The sequence below is a fragment of the Mobula birostris genome, chromosome 6, assembly GCF_030028105.1.
Source record: "Mobula birostris isolate sMobBir1 chromosome 6, sMobBir1.hap1, whole genome shotgun sequence".
Lineage (NCBI taxonomy): Eukaryota > Metazoa > Chordata > Chondrichthyes > Myliobatiformes > Myliobatidae > Mobula > Mobula birostris.
This window is the reverse complement of record NC_092375.1, coordinates 177,640,034-177,666,483: the sequence shown is the minus strand read 5'-3', so window position 1 is coordinate 177,666,483 and position 26,450 is coordinate 177,640,034. Positions and strand designations below refer to the sequence as shown.

Here is a 26,450-nt window from a genome sequence, read left to right as displayed (position 1 = left end):
CCAAATTAGATTGGCTAAAGTCCAATGTATCAGTGTTACAATGGAGAAAAGGGAACTACAGACACAGGAGAGAGGAGCTGGCCGACGTTCATTGGAAGAAGAAACTAGCAGGGATGAGGGTAGCTCAGCAACGGCTGGAGCTTCTGGAAGCAATTTGAAAGGCACAGGATAGATACTGTACATCCCAAAGAGGAAATAGTATTCTAAAGGCAGGATGATGCAGCCATGGCTGAGAAGTGAAGTCAAAGCCAACATATAAGCGAAAGAGTGGGCATACAGTGGCATGCAAAAGTTTGGACACCCCTGGTCAAAATTTCTGTTACTGTGAATAGCTAAGCGAGTAAAAGATGAACTTATTTCCAAAAGGCATAAAGTTAAAGATGACACATTTCTTTAATATTTTAAGCAAGAAAACTTTTTTATTTCCATCTTTTACGGTTTCAAAATAACAAAAAAGGAAAAGGGCCCAAAGCAAAAGTTTGGGCGCCCTGTATGGCAGTACTTAGTAACACCCCCTTTGGCAAGTATCACAGCTTGTAAACGCTTTTCGTAGCCAGCTAAGGGTCTTTCAATTCTTGTCTGGGTGATTTTCGCCCATTTTTCCTTGCAAAAGGCTTCTAGTTCTGTGAGATTCTTGGGCCGTCTTGCATGCACTGCTCTTTTGAGGTCTATCCATAGATTCTAGATGATGTTTAGGTCGGGAGACTGTGAGGACCATGGCAAAACCTTCAGCTTGCACCTCTTAAGGTAGTCCATTGTGGATTTTGAGGTGTGTTTAGGTTCATTATCCTGTTGTAGAAGCCACCCACTTTTCCTCTTCGGCTTTTTTACAAATGGTCTGATGTTTGCTTCCAGAATTTGCTGGTATTTAATTGTATTCATTCTTCCCTCTACTAGTAAATGTTCCCCGTGCCACTGGCTGCAACACAAGCCCAAAGCATAATCGATCCACCCCCGTGCTTAACAGCTGGACAGGTGTTCTTTTCATGAAACTCTGCACCCTTTTTTCTCCAAACATACCTTTGCTCATTGTGGCCAAAAAGTTCTATTCAAAAGATTCAAAGGAACATCTAAACAAGCCTGATGCATTTTGGAAACAAGCCCTGTGGACTGATGAAGTTAAAATAGAACATGATTAAAAAAAAAGGCCAAAGTCAGCATGGTTTCCTTAAGGTAAATTCTTCCCTGACAAATCTGTTGGAATTATTTAGGGAAATAACAATCAGGATAGATATAAAAAGAACCAGTGAATATGCATATTGTGTAATTAGATTTTCAGAAGACTTTTGACAAAGGTGCTGCACATGAGGATGCTTAGCAAATTAAGAGCACATAGTATTATAGGAAAGATACCAGCATAAAAGAACATTGGCTGATTGGCAGGAGGCAAAGAGTGGGAACAAAAAAGAGCCTTTTCTGCCAGTGACTAACGGTGCTCCACAGAGGTCGGTGTTGGGACTGCTTCTTTTTACATTGTATGCCAATGATTTGGATGGTGGAGTTGATGGACTTGTGGCCAAGCTTGCGGACGTTACCAAGGTAGGTAGAGGGGAAGATAGTGTTGAGGAAGCAGGGAGGCTTGGACTTGGACAGATTCGGAGAATGGGCAACAATGAGGCAGATGGAACACAGTGTGTATGGGCATGCATTTTGGTAGAAGGAATAAAAAGCATAGACTATTTTCTAAACAGAGAAAATTCTGAAATTTGAGGTGCAAAGGGACTTGGGGGTCCTTGTGCAAGATTCCCAAAAGGTTAATTTGCAGGCCGAGTCAATGGTAAGGAAGGCAAATGCAATGACAGTATTCATTTCGAGATGAATAAAATATAAAAGGACGTAATGCTGAGGTTTTATTAGGCGCTGGTTGAGGCCACACTGGAGTATTATGAGCGGTTTTGGGCCTCTTATCTAAGAAAGGACGTCCTGGCATTGGAGAGGGTCCAGAGGAATGATTCCAGGATGAAAGGCTTATCATATGAGGAGCATTTGATGGCTCTGGGCTTGTACTCGCTGAAATTTAGAATAATGAAGGGTGATCTCATTGAAACTTAATGAATTGAAAGGCCTAGAAAGCATGATTATGAAAAAGATGTTTCCAACAGTGGGGAAGTCTAGGACCAGTGGGCACACCTCAGAACAGAGAGATGTCCATTCAGAATGGAGATGAGGGGGAATTTCTTTAGCCAGGGTGTGGTGAATTGGTGGAATTCATTTCACAGGCAGTTCTAGAGGCCAGGTCACTGGGTGTATTAACGGCAGAGGTTGACAGATTAAGTCAGGGCATGAAACGTTACGGGGCAAAGGCATACAAATGGGGTTAAGAGGGAAATGGATCAGCCATGATTAAATAGTGGAACAGACTAGATAGGCCAAGTAGCTTAATTTTGCTCCTAGATCTTATGGGTTTTACAGAACAACAAGGACATAAACAGCAACAAACTAGGTTGTGTACATATGCTTCCAAATGAATGCAAACTATTTCCAAGAGAAATTCGCAGCTTTAAGTAAATATAAAACCAAACAGCATTTTTGCCTTTGTCAGTAGTTTCTATTGAATTAATTTTAACATAAACTAAAAGAATAGTTAAGTGAAATAAGTAAATTCGGGATTTTTGTGGCTTTGCATCGTTCAGACTCAACTTTTAAGTACACATTAGTACTCGGCAGGTGGCAACATTTTCCAAGGTAGAAGCTTCCCAGTTCCAAGAATAGCGGGAAAAAATCATTTGCTTGCAAAACACACAAAATGCTGGAGTAACTCAGCAGCAGGCCTAACAGAAAAGAGTACAGTCAATGTTTCAGGCCAAGGCCCTTTATCAGGGCTGGGTCTCGGCTCGAAACGTCAACTGTACTCTTTTCCATAGATGCTGCCTGGCCTGCTGAGTTCCTCCAGCATTTTGTGTGCATTGCATGGATTTCCAGCATCTGCAGAATTTCTCTTATTTGTTTGCAAAAATTTGTTCACTATTAGCCTATAACCCATTGGTCAAGGAGCCTCTTAATGAATTGGAACACCCAAATTGTTGTATTAAAATGAAGAAGTTGAAGGGTGAGCAGCCGCGTGAAGGTGTAGCTTTTAAATAGCATTTAACAGGGCAGGAGTTTTTATATTATGTATTAAAGGAAGGTGTACCTGGTACACAGACTGCATCAATCACAAAAAAACTGCATATTTACTTGAATTTAGGTCACTTTTGCAGGTCACAGTTTTTCATTGACTTCACAAATTAAGAATAAGAGCAAGAGGCTTTGATTGGTCAGGGTTGACCATGGATGTTGCCTTCTAGCAGTCTAGATATGCAAGCCTGGGGAGTACAATATGGAAAACAAGCTGCTGTCCATGTCGGAAACTCCTCCTCTCCATGCATCTGGTGAACCCAAAGGACAGGCACCAGCAGCATCATGGGAGTTGCCAGTCAATGTTGAACTCAATGTAGCACAGCCTTAGGGTGTCTAACTCTGGACTTTTCCTTCGGGATTTAATCCAGAAGCCTTCCCAAGACTGGGTATAGCCGCAAGGCAGTAGAGATTTAAGATCAGAATTTTCCTTCTCCTAAATGAGCTGCCAACCATGGCTGATGAGCCCCATTTGCCCGAAGCAACTGGTCTTAAGGTGCCAGTAACCCGCCTTTGCCCCTTCTCCTGTCAGTAGAAACAGTTCTGCCAGGCTCAGCAGCTAAACCACACGTGAAGGCCTGGAGCTGGACTTGATTGTCAGAGGCTATTTGAAGCGCACACCATTGGGAGCATTTAATAGGTAAAGGCAGTGCTCCCCAGCCACCGGGCCGCGGACCGGTACCAGATCGCAAAACATGTGCTACCGGGCAGTGAGGAAACGATGTGAGTCAGCTGCACCTTTCCTCATTCCCTGCCACGCTCACTGTTGGAATTTGAACGCGCAAGGTCATTACACACACGTCGTCCATGTCAGCACAGGAAGAAGATCAACTCCTCGTGCTTGCAAATGATGGTGGGCTGAAAAGTATGTTTGACATAACATCTCTTCCGGCAGTCAAGGCTGAATACCCTGAGATAGCCACGAAAGCACTTCCACTTCCAACATCATATCTCTGCGAAGTGGGCTTTTCTGAAATGAATGCAACGAAAACTAAATTGCGAAATAGGCTGGACATGAGGAATCCCCTTCGAGTATCACTGTCTCCCATCACCCCTCGACAGGACTGTCTTGTTGCAGGGAAACAAGCCCAGGGCTCCCACTGATTCAGCGATATTGGTGTGTTGCAATGATTTTATATGCTCATACGGGGAAAATATGTGCTGTGTGTTTAATATTAGGAGTGTATTAGCCACTTATAAGTGACTTAGTTGACTTATCACCTATATTCTGGTCGTGATTAACACCCCCCAACCCCACAGGTCGGCTGGTCCGCAAGAATATTGTCAATATTAAACCGGTTCGTGGTGCAAAAAAGGTTGGGGACCCCTGGGTAAAGGGACTTTATCACTATTACCTCCCCAGCTATATCAACCTTAAAAAAACACAAATTAAACAGACTGCATATTAATTGTCCTGAATGTGCATAGCTCAGTATGGCCAATGTCATGAGCAGTTTATCCTTCTGGGCTCAGGTCCCTCAGTCATAATAAAATTTCCAGGATCATCTGGTTAACCTGAATAGCTGCAGTGTGCACTAAGTGAAGGAAGATGGTGGCATTTTTAAGACCAACCACTAGATCGCAGTGCCAACTGGTCCTCTCTACAAAAGCTCATTTTCTAAAAGAACTGGTGACTCCGAGTAGGCCATTTTGCTGGGACTCATTTCCATCACATACTAGAGTACAATACTCCAGGAAGATCAAAAGGCCAAACCTGGGGGAACTGTGAAAGAAGGCCAGCATCTACTTTGTTCCATCTTCTTCTCCAATGATAGGGGCATGAAGTGGGAATTAGTACATAAACCAAAAAATAAACTTTGACACGTCAGCAACAGGCCATGGACTGAAAATGAATGAATCAAATTTCAATTTTCGCATCAACATTCCCCATAATACCTTAAAGCTCATCTAAAACTTCCAGGAAAGCTCGGGTGAAAGTTGGATTGTTCTATGGCCTTTGGTGTTCTTAGTGTACTGTACACCTGTATGTGACTAAGGTGCAGTACCTGGAGGTGGCCGATTCCTTTCAAACACGAGTGTCTAAGGGGAACCTTCAGCACTGCGACCCAGTAGCTGGTCTGAAATATGGCACCTTCTGGGTACAAGCTGATCACCTAATATGGTGGCTGACAACCACAGATTCACTACACCAGAAAAGTGCAGTACCTACCTTATCTATAAAGATAAATCTATGCATGCAGCCAAAACTGGTATCAGGGCCTCTGCGTCCTCTAGACCTGACTGAAAACTCCTTGACAAAAATTTAATGAACCATGTCACAACCAGTTTTTTCAGGTGGCCACCTGCCCAATCAGCAGTATGAACAGTTTTACAGAAAATTTGATGTCTGATCAGAATCATTTAAAATTAAACAGCTGAAATAAATTTGACCCACTTTATTCAAAAGGCAACAAGCTTGGGACTGCATGGGGTAGTGGATTGAGTAAGGACTCACCAAAGCAGTTTTACTGACAATTGGAAAGCATTCTCTGGAACATTCCACTTTACTACCTTTCTGACATGATGATCAGAATAAAACAAACTACGTGGAGCTGCAATAGGCAGAGAACCAGAAAACAGTGGATTCCAGTTAACTAGGCCATTGATTAATCAGGGCAGACATTGATTTCGGACAACGTAAGGAAGAAAAACTAATCAAGAAAATAGCCAATTTTGCTTTGTTTATTTGGGACACTATGCCGAGCAGTTTCTAACTAACATCAGCCGTGTGCACTTGTGTGGCCGTTAGACACTTCACCGTGTTTAGAATGAAGTTTTTAAATAGCATCAGTTGCATGTGTTTGTGTTTAAAAAAAAGTTACTTTGTCACTGATAGTTGGCAAGAATTAAGCAGCAAGATAAATCACAACTGCATTGCTCACTGCCGATACAAGCATTCAGGCTTGGAGATGTGAGAAACTGCTGGGAGTGAAAATGAAATGATTTCACTCATTCAACAAGTTAGGACTACAAATAATTTGAAGGTATCAACAATCAACTCAATGTTGCAATAAAAATGAAGATTTGGTGGATGCAATAATCAAAAGCATTGTATGAAGACAATTCATTGTCTGTAATAGGTTTCTACACTGATTCTGTTCATTTACAGTCAATGAAAAGGACAGCATACACTGGATGAATTCCTCTGTTGATAACTAATAGGAACTAATACACAGCTTTATAGGGGTATGACAGAGGTATGTGTTGGCGAGCACTTCAGGTCCAGTGATCACAATGCCATTAGTTTCAATATAATTATGGAGAAGGATAGGACTGGAACCAGGGTTGAGATTTTTGATTGGAGAAAGGCTAACTTTGAGGAGATGCGAAAGGATTTAGAAGGAGTGGATTGGGACAATTTGTTTTATGGGAAGGATGCAATGGAGAAATGGAAGTCATTTAAAGCTGAAATTTTGAGGGTACAGAATCTTTATGCTCCTATTAGGTTGAAAGGAAAGGTTAAACGTTTGAGAGAGCCATGGTTTTCAAGGGATATTGGAAACTTGGTTTAGAAAAAGACAGAGATCTACAATAAATATAGGCAGCTTGGAGTAAATGAGGTGCTCGAGGAATATAAAGAATGTAAAAAGAATCTTAAGAAAGAAAATAGAAAAGCTAAAAGAAGATACGAGGCTGCTTTAGCAAGTAAGGTGAAAATAAATCCAAAGGGTTCCTACAGTTATAATAATAGCAAAAGGATAGTGAGGGATAAAATTGGTCCCTTAAAGAATCAGAGTGGACAGCTACGTGCGGAGCCAAAACCGATGGGGCAGATTTTGAACAATTTCTTTTCTTCAGTATTCACGAAGGAGAAGGATATTGAATTGTGTAAAGTAAGGGAAACAAGTAGGATAGTTATGGAAACTATGATGATTAAAGAAGAGGAAGTACTGGCGCTTTTAAGGAATATAAAAGTGGATAAGTCTCCAGGTCCTGACAGGATATTCCCGAGGACCTTGAGGGAAGTTAATGTAGAAATAGCAGGGACTCTGACAGAAATGTTTCAAATGTCATTAGAAACGGGGATGGTGCCGGAGGATTGGCGTACTGCTCATGTGGTTCCATTGTTTAAAAAGGGTTCTAAGAGTAAACCTAGCAATTATCGGCCTGTGAGTTTGACGCCAGTAGTGGGTAAATTAATGGAAAGTATTCTTAGAGATGTTATATATAATTATTTGGATAGACGGTCTGATTAGGAACAGTCAACATAGATTTGTGCGTGGAAGGTCATGTTTCACAAATCTTATTGAATTTTTTGAAGAGATTACTAGGAAAATTGACAAGGGTAAAGCGGTGGATGTTGTCTACATGGACTTCAGTAAGGCCTTTGACAAGGTTCCACGCGGAAGGTTAGTTAGGAAGGTTCAATTGTTAGGTATTAATATTGAAGTAGTAAAATGGATTCAACAGTGGCTGGATGGGAGATGCCAGAGAGTAGTGGTGGATAACTGTTTGTCAGGTTGGAGGCCGGTGACTAGTGGTGTGCCTCAGGGATTTATACTGGGTCTAGTGTTGTTTGTCATATACATTAATGATCTGGATGATGGGGTGGTAAATTGGATTAGTAAGTATGCAGATGATACTAAGATAGGTGGCGTTGTGGATAATGAAGTAGGTTTTCAAAGCTTGCAGAGAGATCTAGGCCAGTTAGAAGAGTGGGCTGAAAGATGGCAGATGGATTTTAATGCTGATAAGTGTGAGGTACCACATTTTGGTAGCACTAACCAAAATAGGACATACATGGTAGATGGTAGGGCATTGAGGAATGCAGTAGAGCAGATTGATCTAGGAATAATGGTGCATAGTTCCCTGAAGGTGGAATCTCATGTGGATAGGGTGGTGAAGAAAGCTTTTGGAATGCTGGCCTTTATAAATCAGAGCATTGAGTATAGGCAAACGAAGGGTCTCAGCCTGAAACGTCGACTGTTCCTCTTCCTAGAGATGCTGCCTGGCCTGCTGCGTTCACCAGCAACTTTGATGTGTGTTGCATTGAGTATAGGAGTTGGGATGTAATGTTAAAATTGTACAAGGCATTGGTGAGGCCAAATTTGGAGTATTGTGTACAGTTCTGGTCACCGAATTATAGGAAAGATGTCAACAAAATTGAGAGAGTACAGAGGAGATTTACTAGAATGTTATCTGGGTTTCAGCACCTAAGTTACAGAGAAAGGTTGAACAAGTTAGGTCTTTATTCTTTGGTGCATAGAAGGTTGAGGGGGGACTTGATAGAGATATTTAAAATTATGAGGGGGATAGATAGAGTTGACGTGGATAGGTTTTTTCCATTGAGAGTAGGGGAGATTCAAACAAGAGGGCATGAGTTCAGAGTTAAGGGGCAAAAGTTTAGGGGTAACACGAGGGGGAACTTCTTTACTCAGAGAGTGGTAGCTGTGTGGAACGAGCTTCCAGTAGAAGTGGTAGAGGTAGGTTCAATTTTGTCATTTAAAAAAAAAATTGGATAGGTATATGGATAGGAAAGGAATGGAGGGTTATGGGCTGAGTGCAGGTAGATGGGACTAGGTGAGAATAAGGGTTCGGCACGGACTAGAAGGGCCGAGATGGCCTGTATCCGTGCTGTAATTGTTATATGGTTATATGGTTATAGTACTGTAGTAGCATTGATAGTGTTCTAATTTGTTCTGCTTTTCACTTAAGTGCATAATTTGTTATTCAGTTAAATGGAGGAGAAGATGGCGGCGCGATGCAGCACTGTCGTAGTGGTGATGTCTGTTATTTGTCAACTAGGGGACCGTGCACAACTCTGATTTGATGGAGACAGATGTGAGAGTACGGAGGAACATCTGGAGAAACTTCTGAAATGCCCGCTTCGCTGCGGCTGTTATTGTGAGGTCCGGAATCTCCAGAGAAGGCCCCGAATACTCGGCTTTGCTTGTTTCAGCGCCCGGGCGAGGTCGAAGGCGCTCAGCGGAGGATGGCGCTCGGGAGGCTATATCAGAGGGCCTGGTTGGAGGCTTGAAGTTTTCCGACGGACGGACTCAATGTCGGCTGTGGTCGGGTGCTTCCAATGCATCGGTAGTTGTCGGTGCCTGGAGGTTTATGGCAGGAAGTTTCTCCCTTTTGCCGCCTGCTATTGGGGACTCGGGAGTTGATCGACTCAGGAGTTTGAGACTTTTTTTTACCGTGCCCATGGTCTGTTCTTTATCAAATTATGGTATTGTCCTGCACTGCTGTAACTATATTTAGACTATTATTTAAATGGTGAAAGAATTCAAAGTTCTGAGATGCAACGGGACTTGGGAGTCCTCGTACAGGATTCCCTTAAAGTTAACCTCCAGGTTGAGTCGGTAGTGAAGAAGGCGAATGCAACGTTGGCATTCATTTCTAGAGGAATAGAGTATAGGAGCAGGGATGTGATGTTGAGGCTCTATAAGGCGCTGGTGAGACCTCACTTGGAGTACTGTGGGCAGTTTTGGTCTCCTTATTTAAGAAAGGATGTGCTGACGTTGGAGAGGACACAGAGAAGATTCACAAGAATGATTCCGGGAATGAGAGGGTTAACATATGAGGAACGTTTGTCCGCTCTTGGACTGTATTCCTTGGAGTTTAGAAGAATGAGGGGAGACCTCATAGAAACATTTCGAATGTTAAAAGGCATGGACAGAGTGGATGTGGCAAAGTTGTTTCCCATGATGGGGGAGTCTAGTACGAGAGCGCATGACTTCAGGATTGAAGGGTGCCCTTTCAGAACAGAAATGCGAAGAAATTTTTTTAGTCAGAGGGTGGTGAATCTATGGAACTTGTTGCCACGGGCAGCAGTGGAGGCCAAGTCATTGGGCGTATTTAAGGCAGAGATTGATAGGTATCTGAGTAGCCAGGGCATCAAAGGTTATGGTGAGAAGGCGGGGCAGTGGGACTGAATAGGATAAAATGGATCAGCTCATGATAAAATGGCGGAGCAGACTCGATGGGCCGAATGGCCTACTTCTGCTCCTTTGTCTTATGGTCTTATGGTCTATATGTTATAATTGTGTGGTTCTGTCAGTGTTAGTCTTTGGTTTGTCCTGTTTTTCTGTGATATCACTCTGGAGGAACATTGTATCATTTCTTAATGCATGTATCCATTTCTAAATGACTATAAACGAGGACTGAGTGTTCTCATAATCTTGTTCTCATAAAATTGCGTTCACCAGCAACTTTGATATGTGTTGTCATAATCTAAATGGTAGTTTGCCTTTTTTATACCTTTTTAACTACTTCCCTGAAACTTCAGCTAATTAGGGCAGCCGCTTAATTGCGCCAAAATGTACTGGCCCAATGTGTCCCAATGTGTCCCAATTAACCAGAATGCACTATACTTTAATTGTTAAAAACAGTTACTATTGTGTTCTGCTTGTTCTGTCCACAAGGCATGTTAAGAAGAAAATCCATTGAAGTGACAAAACTGCTTTCCATTGTATAAATTCAGAGAAGCATCCTGATTTGTGGGTTCACAGTACTGTCTACTCTTAAAGTTAGTTTAAGTAAAAAAGGAACTGCAACTTGATTAACAATTATATCAGACTATCTGTGATATTAATTGTATGAACATGTAGAAGGCATTAGGATTTAAAAAAACATTTATTAGAAAAGGGAAAAAACTGAGAAATAACAGAATAAATGCACAGTTCTTTGGAAAATGATTTCCAATTTTACTCAGGCAATTGTTCAGAAACAATATACACAAGAGCAATACCAAAACACACAAAAATGAATGCTTTTTAGACATTACTTACCCCTAGTAACAGCATCCAGAGCACAGCCAGATCCCGTTGCCCCTCCCCCAATAATAAGGACATCAAACTCCTTGGTGGTCCGTAAAGTGTACAGTTGAGCTTCTCTGGATGGGAGTTCAGTTTGAGGATATTCCCTGTTTAACAGTTCTGATGCTTCAACATAAGAAAGGCGGGCCTAAGTAATTAAAATAGAAGGACAATGAAGCAAGACTTCAACACAGAATTTTCCATTTGTGCCCAATTAAAAATATTGAAATGACAGAAGTGTCTGACATTCTATGACAATATTCTCTCAGCAGATATGAAACGAGTTCATTTACAAAAATACTGCTATATATTCCACATTCTTCTGTAATATCACAAGACTCTTAGCACTTGGAGTTTGTCCTCACTCTCTTCTAAAATCTATTTCTATTTATTTCAATGAGGGTAACATTTCAGAAGTGGATTCCCCTACGCAGCTACTTTATATACACTCTTAACACAAGCAAACAAAGGTGAAATGGTTTCTCTTGATATTCTGTTTAGACCTGCTATTATTTTCAAAGTGCCCGGCAATTAATAATAACAGAGGTATCAGTACCCAAGTGGATGGGAGCAATCAAATGATCTTTTCGGGAATTGTCCTAAAGATGGAAGGTAATGAAGCCACTTGGCTCAGTGTTACAGGCTGCTGCAATCTTACCACAATGCACTAGCACAGCAAATGTTCCATGAACTCACCACAGAAAATTAGGCCCAGCACGTATTTGCACATTTGTTAATAAAGATCTCTAATTATGAATCTGACCAATTAAATAATATTAAGTTACTTACCTCTAGTTCCCATTCAAAATATCTGAAATGTCTTTAATGAAATGAACTACAGTCAGAGATTTCCAGAATCTCTTTTTATTAAACTTTTCTTTTCTTTTTTCCCATTTTAATGAAAACTTACTTTTTCCTTGTTATTTCTCTATCTGACATTTAATTCATTCCCTGCAAATCACCATCATTCTGAAGCCACTTTTAAATCCCCATTAGTTCAGGAAATGTAGAGCTGATTTTGCCTTTCTCTAAGATCTCAGCTGCCTCGTTGTCCCATTGTCCAATTACCTTCCTGAACATGACAAACAAGTGGGACAAGAGAAAGCAAACAACAAGTGAGCATGTCTCAAGTATGCCAGGAAATTCCAGCCATCTGAAACGCAGTTTTGCTTCCAGAATCAGTCGTTTTGCAAAAATTTAATCAAAAAACAGGGTGCAAAAAAAATGACATTCTGTCACATTTCTGAAATTTAAAAACAGGCACAAAGCCCTCTCAGACAACACAGTTGAAACACATTACACACCTTCACTTTACTTACCCCATCATTGAAATGTTCCCACAATCAAGAGCTCAACAATGGTTCAATTTAATATCAGAGAATGTATGCAGTATACAACCTGAAATTCTTAGTCTTTGTGGACATCCACAAAACATTAAAAAACCCAAAGAATGACAGAAATGTTAGAATCCCAAAGATGCCCTTCCCCTCTCATGCACAAGCAGCAATCCTCCCCCCATTTGATCCAGCAAAAGCAGCGATCCCCACCACCCAACCACGCAAGCAATAGCAAAGCTCCCAATGAGACCATGAAGTAGAGTTCATCAAAAACTACTGTCATCTCGATATTTATTACTTATTTACTTATTATTATTTCTTCCTTCTGCATTTGATTAATATGCTGTCTTCAGCACTCAGGTTCAAGGTCCAAGTTGGATGGTCTTACATTGATTCTGTTATAGTTATTATTCTATAGAACTGTTGAGTATGCCCACAGGAAAATGAATCTCAGGGTTGTATACGATGACATATATGTACTTTGGTAATAAATTTACTTTGAACATTCTGTAAGGTAGTAGTATTTTATTTCACTCAACATATAGATGTAAAAATGATAAACTGTGTACTTCTCACAGTATGATCAAACTTATCAAGGCTTTTTTGATCCATCACACCAGTCCCAAATCTCTGGTGAATCAACCCAATTAGATCCAGTGCCCTGCTCTTTCATCTCAGTCTTAGTAACTTTCCCCCTTCAAGTACTTCTTGAACTGCCTCCTGGAAGCTATTTTTGAATTGTGCTTCCACCATGCTGACAACCAATGCATCTCAAGCTACAATGGTTCACTGAGTAATAAAAATGCTCAAAAGCTCTCATCGTATTGCTATGGGCTCTTTACTAGCAATTCAACTGTGGTTCCTTTAGTTACCAATGCTTCCGCTGGTGGGAATTGTTTCTCAAAACAATTCACAATTTGGACATATTGATCAAACAGCCTTTGCGTTTATAAGGATCCCAGATTCTCCAGGTTATTTTCCCCACATGTGTGACTAGGTGGCAAGAGACTTTTGTTTGTTCATTATCTGCCGTGTCGTATGACATGGGTGATTATGGTCTTTCCATGACCATCATTGTTCCTGGAATATTTTCCTACAGAAGTGGTTTGCCTTTGCCTTCTTCTGGGCAGTGTCTTTACAAGATGGGTGACCGCAGCCTTTATCGATACTCATCAGAGAACGTCTGCCTGGAGTCAGTGGTTGCATAACCAGGACTTGTACTATGCACCAGCTGCTCACACGACCTGTTCCCATGGCTTCACATGGCTCTGATCGGGGAGCGGGGGAGAGGTTGGCTAAGCTGGTGCTACAGCTTGCACAAGGGTGACCTGGAGGCTAGTAGAGGGAAGGAGCGCCTTACACCTCATTTGGTAGAAACATATCTCCATCCCACCACCCACAAGTAACTTCAGATTATTTTAATTGGCCGTGTTCTTAATTAGAGATCTTTATTGACAATTGGGAATCATTGGTGAAAGGGTATACATAAAAATAGGTGCTGAACCTAACTTTCTAATGTTCATGAAGCATTTAATGTGTAATTACAGTAAGGGAAGATTGCAACAGCCTGTAACTCTGAACTACTGTATGTGGACTTCATTAACACTGACCTTTAAGATAATTTCCTAAAAGATCTTCTGATCATTTCACCCACTCACTGCAAAACCAGGGAGAAGACAGAGGTTAGTGCAGCAACAAAGTGTGCAAACAAAGCAATCAAGATCACCAGGTATACAGATAGGACTACTGTTTTAAATTGCATCTATTTGAATGCATATTTGCTGAAAAGTAAGGCGGATCACCAGAGAGTGTGGATTGCCTCCGATTGCCTCCAGGGACTGGGATATTGTGGCCATAACAGAAATATGACTGAGACATGGGCAACACTGGCAGCTCAATGCTCCAGGATACTGAACCTTTGGGTACAGAGGAACAGGTGAAAGTGGATGGGCTGTTGTTTTTTTATATATGGGAAGACATACCAGCAGAACTTGGAGAGGATACTCTTGACGGATCATCTCACAAAGTCATTTATTAGAATTTAGGGCTGTATTATACACCAACAGTCAACAGGAACTCGAGGAGCAATTTTTTCGAGAAATAGCGAACTGTGAGAATAATAGGGTAGTGCTAATACGTGATTGCAATTTTTCTGCTAGTGACTGGGCCACCCAGAATGCAAATGGCCTGGATAAGGTGTGATTTGTGTAGTATGTCCAATCTATAATGGAACTTACTCGGTCAGAACAATTCTGGACCATTTCTTAGGGAACAAGGCAGGCCAAGTAACCAAAATGGCAGCTGGGGAGCACTTACTGACCACAATTCCATTAATTTTTAAATAGTTATGGATAGGACTGCAGGTTTAATATCAAAGCTCTGGGAACAAGAAGGAAGCATTTAGGTAACTGGGTACAAATGAATCGCTCAACGAATATAAAAAGTTTAAGACAAGCTTAAGAGGGAAACCAAGTGGACAAAAAGATGGATTTGGCAGACAGGGATGAAGATAATCTCACTGGTCCTTCAGCTATAATAACAATGAAAGAGTGACTTTGGAAAGACTAGGTCCTCTTGAAGACCATCGCTACCTATATATGCAGTTACAGGAGATGGATAAGATTTTTAAACAGTATTTTTCCTTGGTGTTTTAAAAAGGATATCAAAGAAACAAGGATAATAAGTAGTGAGGTCTTGAGTCATATGCTTATTACAAGGATAGAAGTACTTGCAACATCAAGGTGGGAAAATCCCAGGGCGTGAACATGTGCACCCACAAACCTTATGGGAGTCCAGGGAAGAAATTGCAGAAATTGGCTTTTGTTGTTAGCCACTGTTGAAGTTCCTGAAGACTGGAGTGTAGCAAATGGTGCTCCACTGTTCAAGAAGGGTAGCAAGGACAGGCCAGAGAACTACAAGCCGATGAACTAGACTTCAGTTGTAGGAAAGTTATTACAGGGGATTCTGAGGGAGAAAATCAACCATCACTTGGATAGTCAAGGATTGATCAGGTATAATCAGCATAGTTTTATGTGTTGGAATTCATGTCTGATGAATCTTTTGGAGTTTTTCGAAGAGCTTACTAAGGGGATAGCTGAATGCAGGGAAGTAGATGTTGTCTACATAGACTTTAGTAAGGCCTTTGACAAGGTCCCACACAGCAGGCTGATTAAAGGGGAGCATACAAGCTGAATTCAGAATTGGCTCACTGACAGGAAACAGAGGGTGATGGTTGAATCACAAACAAGAGAAAATCCGCAGATGCTGGAAATCCAAGCAACACACAAAATGCTGGAGGAACTCAGCAGGCAAGGCAGTATCTATGGTAAAAAGTATAGGTGATGTTTCGGACTGAGACCCTTCATCAGGACTAGAGGGAAAAAGGATGAGGGATTCCAACATGTCAATCCATAGCCTCCTCTACTGTCCCGATGAGGCCACACTCAGGTTGGAGGAGCAACACCTAATATTCCGTCTGGGTAGCCTCCAACCTGATGGCATGAATATCAATTTCTTGAACTTCCAGTATTGCCAACCTCCTTTCACCAATTCCCATTCCCTTTCCCTCTCTCACCTTATTTCCTTACCTGCCGATCATCTCCCTCTGGTGCATCTCCCACTGTTCTTTATTCCATGGCCTTCTGAACTCTCCTATCAGACTCCCCCTTCTCCAGCCCTGTATCTCTTTCACCAATTAATTCTGCAGCTCTTTACTTCAGCCCTCCTTCCCTTCTGGTTTCACCTATCACCTTGTACTTCTTCTTCCACTCCCCTCCCCCTACCTTCTCATCCTTTTTTCTCCAGTCCTGCAGAAGGGTCTTAGCCTGAAACGTCAACTGTTCTCTTTTCCATAGATGCTGCCTGGTGCTGGTTAAAGGTCAATTTTCCAGCTGGAGGCCTGTGTCTCGTGAGCTGTTCCAGGGTCAAAGTTGGGATCCCTGATTTTCATTATTTAAGTAAGTAACTTGGACATGAATGTACATAGCATGATGAGCAAATTTGCTAATGATCCTAAATTAGAGGGCCTTGTTGATAGTGAAGCATGCCAGAATGAATTACAGAGAGATCTTGATCAATTAAGGAGATGGGCTGAGGATTTTAATTTCAATAAGTGTGATGTGATACATTTGGATATTCACGCATACTGTGAACGTCAGGGCACTGACAAGTGTTGTGGAACAGAGGGATCTGAAGTACAAGTGCAGAGTTCACTGAAAGTGGCCGCACAAGTGGACAGGGTGGTGCAGAACGTGTTTAGAATGCCTGCAGAATATCGCCATGGCTCACCCGCACCAATTTGTCCATCAGGAGTAAAGCCCTCCCCACCGCTGACCACATGTACACAGAACACTGCAGCAGAAAGCAGTATCCATCATCAGAGACCACCACCACCCAGGTCATGCTCTCCTCTCACTGCTGCCATCAAGAAAGTGGTACAGCAGCCTCTGAACTCGCACCACCAGGTTCAGGGACAATTATTACCCCTCAACCCCTGGCCTCTTGAACCAAAGGCGATAACTTCAGTTAGCCTCACTTGCTCCATCATTGAACTGTTCCCACAAACTATGGATCCACTTTCAAGGACTCTTCATCTCATGTTCTCAGTATTTATTGCTAATTTATTATTATTCCTTTTCTCTGTATTTGCACAGTTTGTCGTCTTTTGCACACTGGTTATAAATGCAGTAGGTGTAGTCTTTCATTGATTCTATTATAGTAATTATTCTATTATGGATTTATTGAGTATGCCTGCAGAACAATAATCTCAGGATTTAAGTGGTGACATATATGTACTTTGGTAATAAATTTACTTTGAACTTTAGAATGCTGGTCTTCCTCAGCCACGGCATCAACTTTAGGAGTAGGGACATAATGTTGCATTTGATGTATGCCATGGATGAGGCTGTATTTGGAGTATTGGCATAGTCATACTTTATTGATCCCGGGGGAAATTGGTTTTCATTACAGTTGCACCATAAATAATAAATAGTAATAAAACCATAAATAGTTAAATAGTAATATGTAAATTATGCCAGTAAATTATGAAATAAGTCCAGGACCAGTCTATTGGCTCAGGGCGTCTGACCCTCCAAGGGAGGAGTTGTAAAGTTTGATGGCCACAGGCAGGAATGACTTCCTATGACGCCCTGTGTTGCATCTCGGTGGAATGAGTCTCTGGCTGAATGTACTCCTGTGCCCAGCCAGTACATTATGTAGTGGATGGGAGACATTGACCAAGATGGCATGCAACTTAGACAGCATCCTGTTTTCAGACACCACTGTGAGAGAGTCCAGTTCCATCCCCACAACATCACTGGCCTTACCAATGAGTTTGTTGATTCTGTTGGTGTCTGCTACCCTCAGCCTGCTGCCCCAGCCCACAACAGCAAACATGATAGCACTGGCCACCACAGACTCGTAGAACATCCTCAGCATCGTCCGGCAGATGTTAAAGGACCTTATATGAACGTTATATGAAAGACAATGTCAAGCTGAAGAGGGTGCAGAAGTGGTTTCCAAGAGTGCTACCTGGCCTTAAGGGTCTGAAAGACTTTCTAGGGAGAGGATGGCTACACTGGACCTTAGCACCTTGGAGCACAGAAGAATGAGGAGACCTCCCTTAGGCTTATAAAATCCTGAGGGTTAGGTGGACTGTAATAGCATTCTTCTCAGGTTTGGGGAGTCCAAAATTAGACAGCTCAGATACAAGAGTAGTGGGGAGGTTTAAAAGAGATCAAAGTAGTAAATTCTTTACACAGAGGATAGAGAGTATCTGAAATAAGCTGGCAGAGGACGTGGTCAGTGGCCAAGCCGAGTACAATTGTAACATTTAAGAAGTATTTGAACCTCTTAAGTGTTACATGGAGGAGAGATGCCTGAAACTTTATAGGCTGACAAGGGGCACTGGGATGACCAGGGAGGACACTCCAGTGGTTTGGGCTAGTTCGGCCAAAATGACCGTTTCCGTGCTATAATACCCCTTGCCTGTATGTCATAGCTTCATTTGTTACAATTCAGAAGAGGTGTAGAGTCATAGAAAAGTACAGCACAGAGACAAGCCCCTCAGTCCATTTAATCTGCCCAGTCCCATCGACCTGCATTGGGACCATACCCCACCATTCCCCTACTAACCAAACTTTCCTTAAACGTTGGCATTGAGCTCGTATGCACCACTTGTGCTGGCAGTTTGTTACACACTCTTGTGACCCTCTAAGTGAAGTGGTTACTGCTGATGTTCCCCCTTAACCTTCCCATCTTTCACCCTTAACCCATGACCTTTCATTGTCATCCCATCCAACCTCAGTGGAAAAAGCCAGCTTGCACTTACCCTATCTATGCCCCTCATAATTTTGTATACCTCTCTCATGTCTTCTCTCAATCTTCTATGTTCTAAGGAATAAAGTCCTAACCTATTCATTTGTTCCTTTTAACTCAGGTCCTCCAGTCCGAGCAACACCCTTGTAAATACCCTCTGTATCCTCTCAACCTTATTCACATCTTTCTTGTAGATCAGATGATGAAAACAGCACATAATGATCCAAATTAGGCCTCACCAAAGTCATATTTTTATAGACCAACACACGCAAAATGCTGGAGGAACTCAGCAGGCCAGGCAGCATCTATGGAAAAGAGTATAGTCGATGTTTCAGGCTAAGACCCTTTTTCAGGATATCCAGCTACAGAGGGCTATAGTCCCAGTGCAGCTCGATGGGAGCCAGCAGTTTAAAGATTTGTCATGTCTTCCAGCATCTGCAGGCTTTCTTGTGTTTGTGTTTTCTTATATTTATAGATTTTTCTTTTCGTGTCAACGTCCATCACATAACCATTTCTAAACATTCATTGAACAAAGTCTAAAACTCATCCAAATTCAAGTTTATTAAAACCTTTCCATTTGACAGTTGCACCACATTACAATAAAATAGAAATGGTTTCTTTAAATAAGAAATTATAAAACAGAGGTGCAATTAAAATTTTCATAATCATTTAGTGCTTTTCTACAGGAGCACTGTAAATTTTTCCCCCACCTACTGTAATTATTTTTACAAATTGTTTAAAAAGAGGGTTGGAAAGCTATATTAATGATAGGTTCACTTTGGTTAATTTCTAACACAATTTCTCACTCCAAGGGGAGATAGAGAACTTTAATGATGACTAAATGTTTTATTCAAATCTATACACAGAACTCATACTGAATGATTATATCAATTTTGCTCCTGCTGGAACATGATTTGACTTGCAAATTCTTGAACGTACAGTATCAAGACATTTGCAATTTGGAGCTTAACAGCAAACAAGACCTATTAATTATCATCTACTCCCAAAAAAAAGTGCATATTTAAATAGTGCAGACAATTAAAGCTAGGTTGTCCTGTAATCACAGTTTTAGTCTAATGCAAGACTTCATGCAAATTACTTAGAGATGGATTTCGTTTGTTTTCTCACTGGAGTTACTTTCAGATCACATTCATTTATTAAAGCCTTCAGTACTTTAAAAATACACCAGGTTGTAATGAACATAATACAAAGTATACATGTGCATACAAACCACTGATGATGTGATAATAATTATGCGGTTGTGAGCAAGTTTTCAAATTATGAATTGGATAAAAGAATGATAAATGTTATCCTTTCATTCAATGCTGGGAAGCTTGGCAAGATTGGTTTTATTCTCCACTTACAGCACTGAGTAAAAGTCTTAAGCACACATATATAACTAGGATGCCTCAGACTTTGGCATGGTACTGTTGTAATTTTATGCATTCCACTATACTGGTGCCACTCAAAAAAAAAATCTCATGACATATCTGAGTGATGACTAACCTGATTCTGATACGGGTCTCTATTGTGGACTGAGAGTAGGAAGGAGGCAGGGAAAGGGGAATCGTGGTTGGAGAAAAGAGGAAGGGGGAAGGGAGAAGGGGGGAGGGGGAAGCAGCAGAATGATATAATGTAATTCTGCAGCCAGTCAGAATGGGCCTGCACAGTGGTGTAGTGGTTAGCACCACGTTTTACAGTACAAGCGACCTAGGTTCAATTCCTGCCATTCCCTGTAAGGAGTTTGTTAGTTCTCCCCATGACCACATGGTTTCCTCTGGGTGCTCCCATTGCCTCCCACAATCGAAACACCCACCAGTTGGTAGGTTAATTGGTCATTGCAACTTTTCCCATGATTTGGCTCAAATTACTGTGCTTAATTTCTAGGGGATTGTTGGGCAGTGTGGTGTGAAGGGCTTATTCTGAGCTTTATCTCAATAAATAAATGATCAATAAACCAATTGATTGGAATCAAATGACCTTCTCTCAGGACCACACCGTCATTACAGTACCAGTGGCCTGGATTCTTTCCCCGTTGCTGCCATCTGTCCCACACTGTCCCACTCCCAACATCCTTTGCTCCCACCAGATTTACAGACTCACTCTCCACTCCACGTTGACAAATACAATACTCTGCAAAAGTCTTAGGAACCCGAGCTATATACACAAGCCCAAGACTTTTGCACTGTACTGTACTTTCTTGTAATAATAAAAATGATGTAACATACAAAACAAGTTCAATGAAATAATAATAATTAATGTGGCAGCACAGCAGCCATGACTGTGACTAATGGTGCTAAGTGTGTATGGCCAGTTAGCTCACACAGCCACTGTCTGACTGTGCTTGAAGCTGGGTTGCTAACAGTGTCTACACTCTAGATCAGGGATTCCCAACATTTTTGATGCCAAGGGCCAATACCATTGAGCAAGTGGGTCTGTGGGCCCCAGGTTGGGAACTTCTGTTCTAGATGAACACAGGAACCACTTAGGTATAGAGGGCAATGGACCAGGTGCTGAGTGATAGAATGACCATGGAAGAATAGGGCCGAACAGTGTTTTCTTGATCTTCAATTCTATAACTTACACTTCTAATCACACAGCCTTCCTGTCATGCTGCAGTTTTAATTTAGTCTTTTTGAACAGGGGATCAAATCACCCACCTTTGGTTGGCAAGGTATGCTTCAACTGTGGGGTTAATAGTTAGTAAACACTTTACAGTACCAGCAACTCTGGTTCATTTCCTGTCGCTGCTGGTAACGAGTTTATAAACTCCTTACTGTAAGGAGTTTGTGTATTTTCCCCGTGACCGCATGGGTTTCCTCCAGGTGTTTCAGTTTCCTTCCACAGTCCAAAGACGTACCGGTTGGTAGGTTAATTGGTCATTGTAAGTTGTCCCATGATTAGGCTATAGTTAAATTGGGGAATTGCTGGATGGCATGGTTTGAAGGGCCAGAAGGGCTTATTCCAAGCCATATCTCAATCAATCAATAAACAAATAAATGAATAAATGAATGAGGGCCTGCCAATGGCAACAGGACTTGCCTAAGAATTAGACTGATGGCCAGTATAATGAAAACAGTGACAGAGTTTCTCTATCGCACATTGGGTCAGAAAAGACCCAGGTTCCTTTCTTTGTGCCCTTTATTGGATGTCCCAACCCGACAAAGAACCCTTGGCTCTCCAGACCCACTTGCACAACTGAGAGCAGAAATCCCACACACCCAATTTACAAGATGAAATTCTGATCGCTGGCAGCCAGTCAGATGTGTTACGTGACTCGCACCTTACCTATTCATCTCAGCTGACCAGGTGAGATGAGAGTCACATAACACAGCGGTCTGCCTTCTTCTCATTGTGCATTTGAGTGGTCAACCGCCCTATATTGGGGCAGGGCCCCCCCACACACACGTTTCTAGACTCCTCAGTCAGGGAACATCACCAATCCTATCAAGTTATGTAAGCATTATGATGACCTTTCACTCTTAGAAACTCCGAAGAGTACAGGAACAGATTCTCTAATCTTAAAACAAATCTTTCTAATCCAGTGAATCTATCATTCTGAGTGGACATCAAACCTGTACACAATTTTCCCTTCGAGGGTGGCTCACCAGTGCAATAAGATACATTTTTACCCTTAAGGGAAATACTTTGGTATTGCATATTAACTTAGAAATTTAAATTTACTGCTGTTTAAAAAAGTTTTTCTATGTTTTTCTTGTCAAAACACAAAATCTCACACTTTTTCATGTTATTGTCCATCTGTCACATCCCAGCTCTTTTCACTTAGCTTGCTGAGATCTACTTCATATCCCTCTTTATCCTCTTCACAACCTTAAGCTTAGACTCAAGTCAAAAATCAGCCTGGCCACCATGCCTAAAGACTGGCGTCTTCACCACACAATTTGGCACATTGCCAATCTCCAAAAATTGGAGGCGAAGGTTTGTTAGATTTCAATGCACTACATTTCAATAGAGCATAAATATATATTTACAGGGAGTACCAATCAGTTCAGCAATTCAGAATGTTGCCGAACAAGTTTTTTGAAATTACGAAAGTCAAGTGATTTCAAATACTAACAATGTGCACCATCAAGTTTGATAACAGTGAAAGTTGACCAGGAGCTATGCAGAACACCTGTTGGTCTGCATTTTAAAATTTTAAACAAGGCACTGTAATCTTTTGCAATTATTTCTTTTAAACCTTCCATTAGTGTAAATTATCTGCACTGCACTTGAGCACTCTGAACCTTCGAGGATTACAACATACCTTTTGTTTCTCTGCAGCAACTCTTCACCCTGATTGAGCACAGGTGCTCCCAATCAAGCAATCATCCCAGTGCTGTCACTGCCCTGACAGTGCAGAGGGAGCTTTCCTCTATATTTAACCTGTTGTTTTGGCACTGTTCCCACTTCATTCAGGAGGACAATAAAGTTCAAAGTCAATTTATTATCAAAGTACATATCCCTATATACAACCCTGAGATTCATTTTCTTGTGAGCATAGTCAATAAATCCAATAACCATAATAGAATAATTGAATGGTTGCACCAACAGGGTAGACAACAGTTTGCAAATACAAAAAGAAAGAAAAAAAGAGATAATAATAATTACAAAATAAGCAATAGATATCAAGAACGTGCGATGAAGAGTCCTTGAAAGTGTGTCCGTAGGTTGTGGGAACATTTCAATGATGGGGAAAGTGAAATTGAGTGAGGTTATCCCCTCTGGCTCAAAAGCCTGGTGATTGGAGGGTTAATAACTGTCCCTGAGCTGGTGGTTCAGGTCCTGAGGCTCCTGTACCTTCTTCCTGATGGTCTGATGGTAGTAGCATGTCCTGGATGGTGGGGGTCCTTGATGATGGATGTTGTTTTCCTGTGACAGCACTCCATGTGGATGTGCTCAATGGTGGAGAGGTTTTTACTTGTGATGGACTGGGCCATATCCACTACTTTTTGTAAGATTTTCCATATGAGGGCATTAGTGTTTCCATACTAGGTCATGATGTAAACAGTCGATATACTCTCTACCACACATCGATAGAAGATTGTCAAGGTTTTAGATGGCATGCCAAATCTTCACAAATTTCTAAGAAAGTACAGGCACTTAACCTGCTAGATCCAGGGCAGATCCTCTAAAATGATAACTCCACCTCTGGTTCACTGATTAGGATTGGCTCACGGGCCTCTGGTTTCCTCCTCCTGAAGTCAATAATCATCTCCTTGATCTTGCTGACATTCAGTGAGAGGTTGTTGCTGTAGAATTACTTGGGCAGATTTTCAATCCTCCTCCTTTATGGTGATTCGTCACCACCTTAGATTTGGCCTATGACAATGGTGATGTCAGCCAGCTTGAATAGGGCAATGGAGCCTCACAGTTCTAAGTCCAGTGTAAAGCAAGTAGAATATGAGCTAAGCACAAACCAAACAGACTGGGGTTTGAAAGTGAGGTATTCGAGGATCCAGTTGCAGGAGGAGGTGTTGAGTCCAAGGATTTGAAGATTATTGATTGATTTTGAGGGGATGATAGTATTGAATGCCAAGTTGTAGTCGATGATGAGCATTCCTGATGTACGCACCTTTGCTGTTCAGGTGTTCTAAGATTGAGCGAAGAGCCAGTGAGATGGCAGCTACTGTGAAGCTCTTGCATCAGTAGGCAAATCGGAGCAGATCCGAGTCTCTTCTCAAGCAGGAGTTGATACGTTTCATACAAACTTCTCAAAGCACTTCCTCACTTCATCAAGAGCTGTTGGACGATAGTCATTGGGGCAGATTACCGCATTCTTCTTGGGTACTGGAATAATTGAAGCCTACCCGAAGCAGGTGGGTACCTCAGATTGCTGAAGTGAGAGGTGAAAGATCCCAGTGAACACTCAAGGATAGACACTTTTACACTTGGCTAGGTACCCTGTTCAGGCTGATGCTTCCTGTGGATTTACCCTCAAGAAGGACGCTCTCACTTGAACCCACAACTAAACTATGTGAATATAAATTTTAGTTGTGGAACTACACATCAAGAGAATTATGGGTTCAAGTTCTGTTCTCGTCCAACCTGGGCTAACAATCCGGTGTAGCAATAAGAGAGTGTGGCACTGTCTGATGTGACTACTTTTGAATAAATTGTTAAATCTTCCCAACTGGACAAAATATTCCATGGGATTACTTTGCAGGGAAAATGCCTTGACCAATAATTATTGCTGTCCCATCAACACAAATGCTATGAATTCAATCACATTGTGGGAAACTGACATGAGCAGATTAGCCACTAAAACTTCTGACAATATGATAACGACATAACTTCCAAACTAGCAAAAAATGCGTTGGAGCATTTAGCAAATGAGATGAAATGTTTTTTTTAAATTTATTGAGATACAGCCCTTTGAGCTGCGCTGCCCAACAACTCCCGTTTCAACCCTAGCCTAATCACAGGGCAATTTACAATGACCAATTAACCTACTAACTGGAACATCTTCACACTGTGGAAGAAAACTGGAGCACTCGGTGGAAACCCATGCGATCATGGAGAGAACATAGAAACTCCTTATAGGCAGCAGTTGGGAATTGAACCCAGGTCTCTGGTACCGTAGATCGTGGTGCTAACCACTGCACTACGATGTCACCCCCTCTCACACTATAAATACACCGTTTTTCTTATGGTAGGATAAGGTGTAGGTACTACAAAAATAACAACACAATGGTAAAATGAAGCATGTCCTTTTGTAGTTGAACTTTTGAATGAGCCAATAGGCTGGTCCTGGACTTATTTAAAAATTTACTGGCATAATTTACATATTACTATTTAACTATTTATGGTTCTATTACTATTTATTATTTATGGTGCAACTGTAACAAAAACCAATTTCCCCCAGGATCAATAAAGTATGACTATGACTATGAACGCCAAAAGAGTTTAGTAATACCCTCATTAATACTGTGGTGACAGAGAACAATTCTAGTATTTGCACTTTCATAGAAACATCACTGAAGGAGCATTTCCCAGAACAGGTCAGAGGGACAAAAACAGCAACATGGATTTAAAGTGACGGGTGTTTGGAAGGCAAGTAGAGAAATGGGAAGGTTGACGGCTTTGGCATGTTAGTGTAGAAGCCAAAGGTGGAGCAGTATGAGCTAGGTATCAGAACAGCTGAGTTACAGCAAGTCACCGTGCAGGTTGGGCAATGCTGCACAAAATTAGGATAGTTAAATGAATGAAACATTATGGCTGAAGGTGACAGCTGAACATCACAGAAAAATGTACAAGTTTGGAGTTTACAGTGAGGTTGGGTCTGTGTACGTTAAACCATTCGAAGTTGGTGAGACCATTGGAGCAATCAGTGTCTGAAGTGGGAACGCAAACACGAGGAATTCTGCAGATGCTGGAAATTCAAGCAACACACATCAAAGTTGCTGGTGAACGCAGCAGGCCAGGCAGCATCTCTAGGAGGAGGTACAGTCGACGTTTCAGGCCGAGACCCTGCGTCAGGACTAACTGAAGGAAGCACTATCTCTTCTTTCAGTTAGTCCTGACGCAGGGTCTCGGCCTGAAACGTCGACTGTACCTCCTCCTAGAGATGCTGCCTGGCCTGCTGCGTTCACCAGCAACCTTGATGTTTGTTGTCTGAAGTGGGAATGAGGTTTTGCCAGTAGTGAGAATGAGAAATGGTCAATGTTACACAAGTAGAAATAAATAACCTTGGTGACAGAAGCTGCAAAGTTTGAAAAAGCCAATGATGATCTTAGCTAACAACATCACCAATAAAAGGCAGGAAATTGGGAGAAAACACCTTTCCAGTTTTGCACCTTGATTGAGCACAGGCACTTCCAATCAAGCAATCATCTCAGTGTTGTAACTGCCCTGGGAGTATGTAATAGGACAGTGGAGAGGGAGTTTTCCTCCATATCACTGCACCAGTTCTCCTGTTGCT

General features: G+C 41.6%; 1 protein-coding gene across 3 annotated transcripts in view; it reads right to left on the bottom strand.

Annotated features, from left to right (window-relative positions):
• Positions 1–26,450, bottom strand: part of gpd2 (glycerol-3-phosphate dehydrogenase 2 (mitochondrial)) — a 139,207-nt gene that overhangs the window by 80,484 nt on the left and 32,273 nt on the right. For all 3 annotated transcript variants that reach the window (XM_072261962.1, XM_072261965.1, XM_072261963.1), the window contains exon 3: positions 10,851–11,025. In XM_072261962.1, the coding sequence (XP_072118063.1) occupies positions 10,851–11,025 (175 nt within the window). The remainder of the gene's footprint in view (positions 1–10,850; positions 11,026–26,450) is intronic.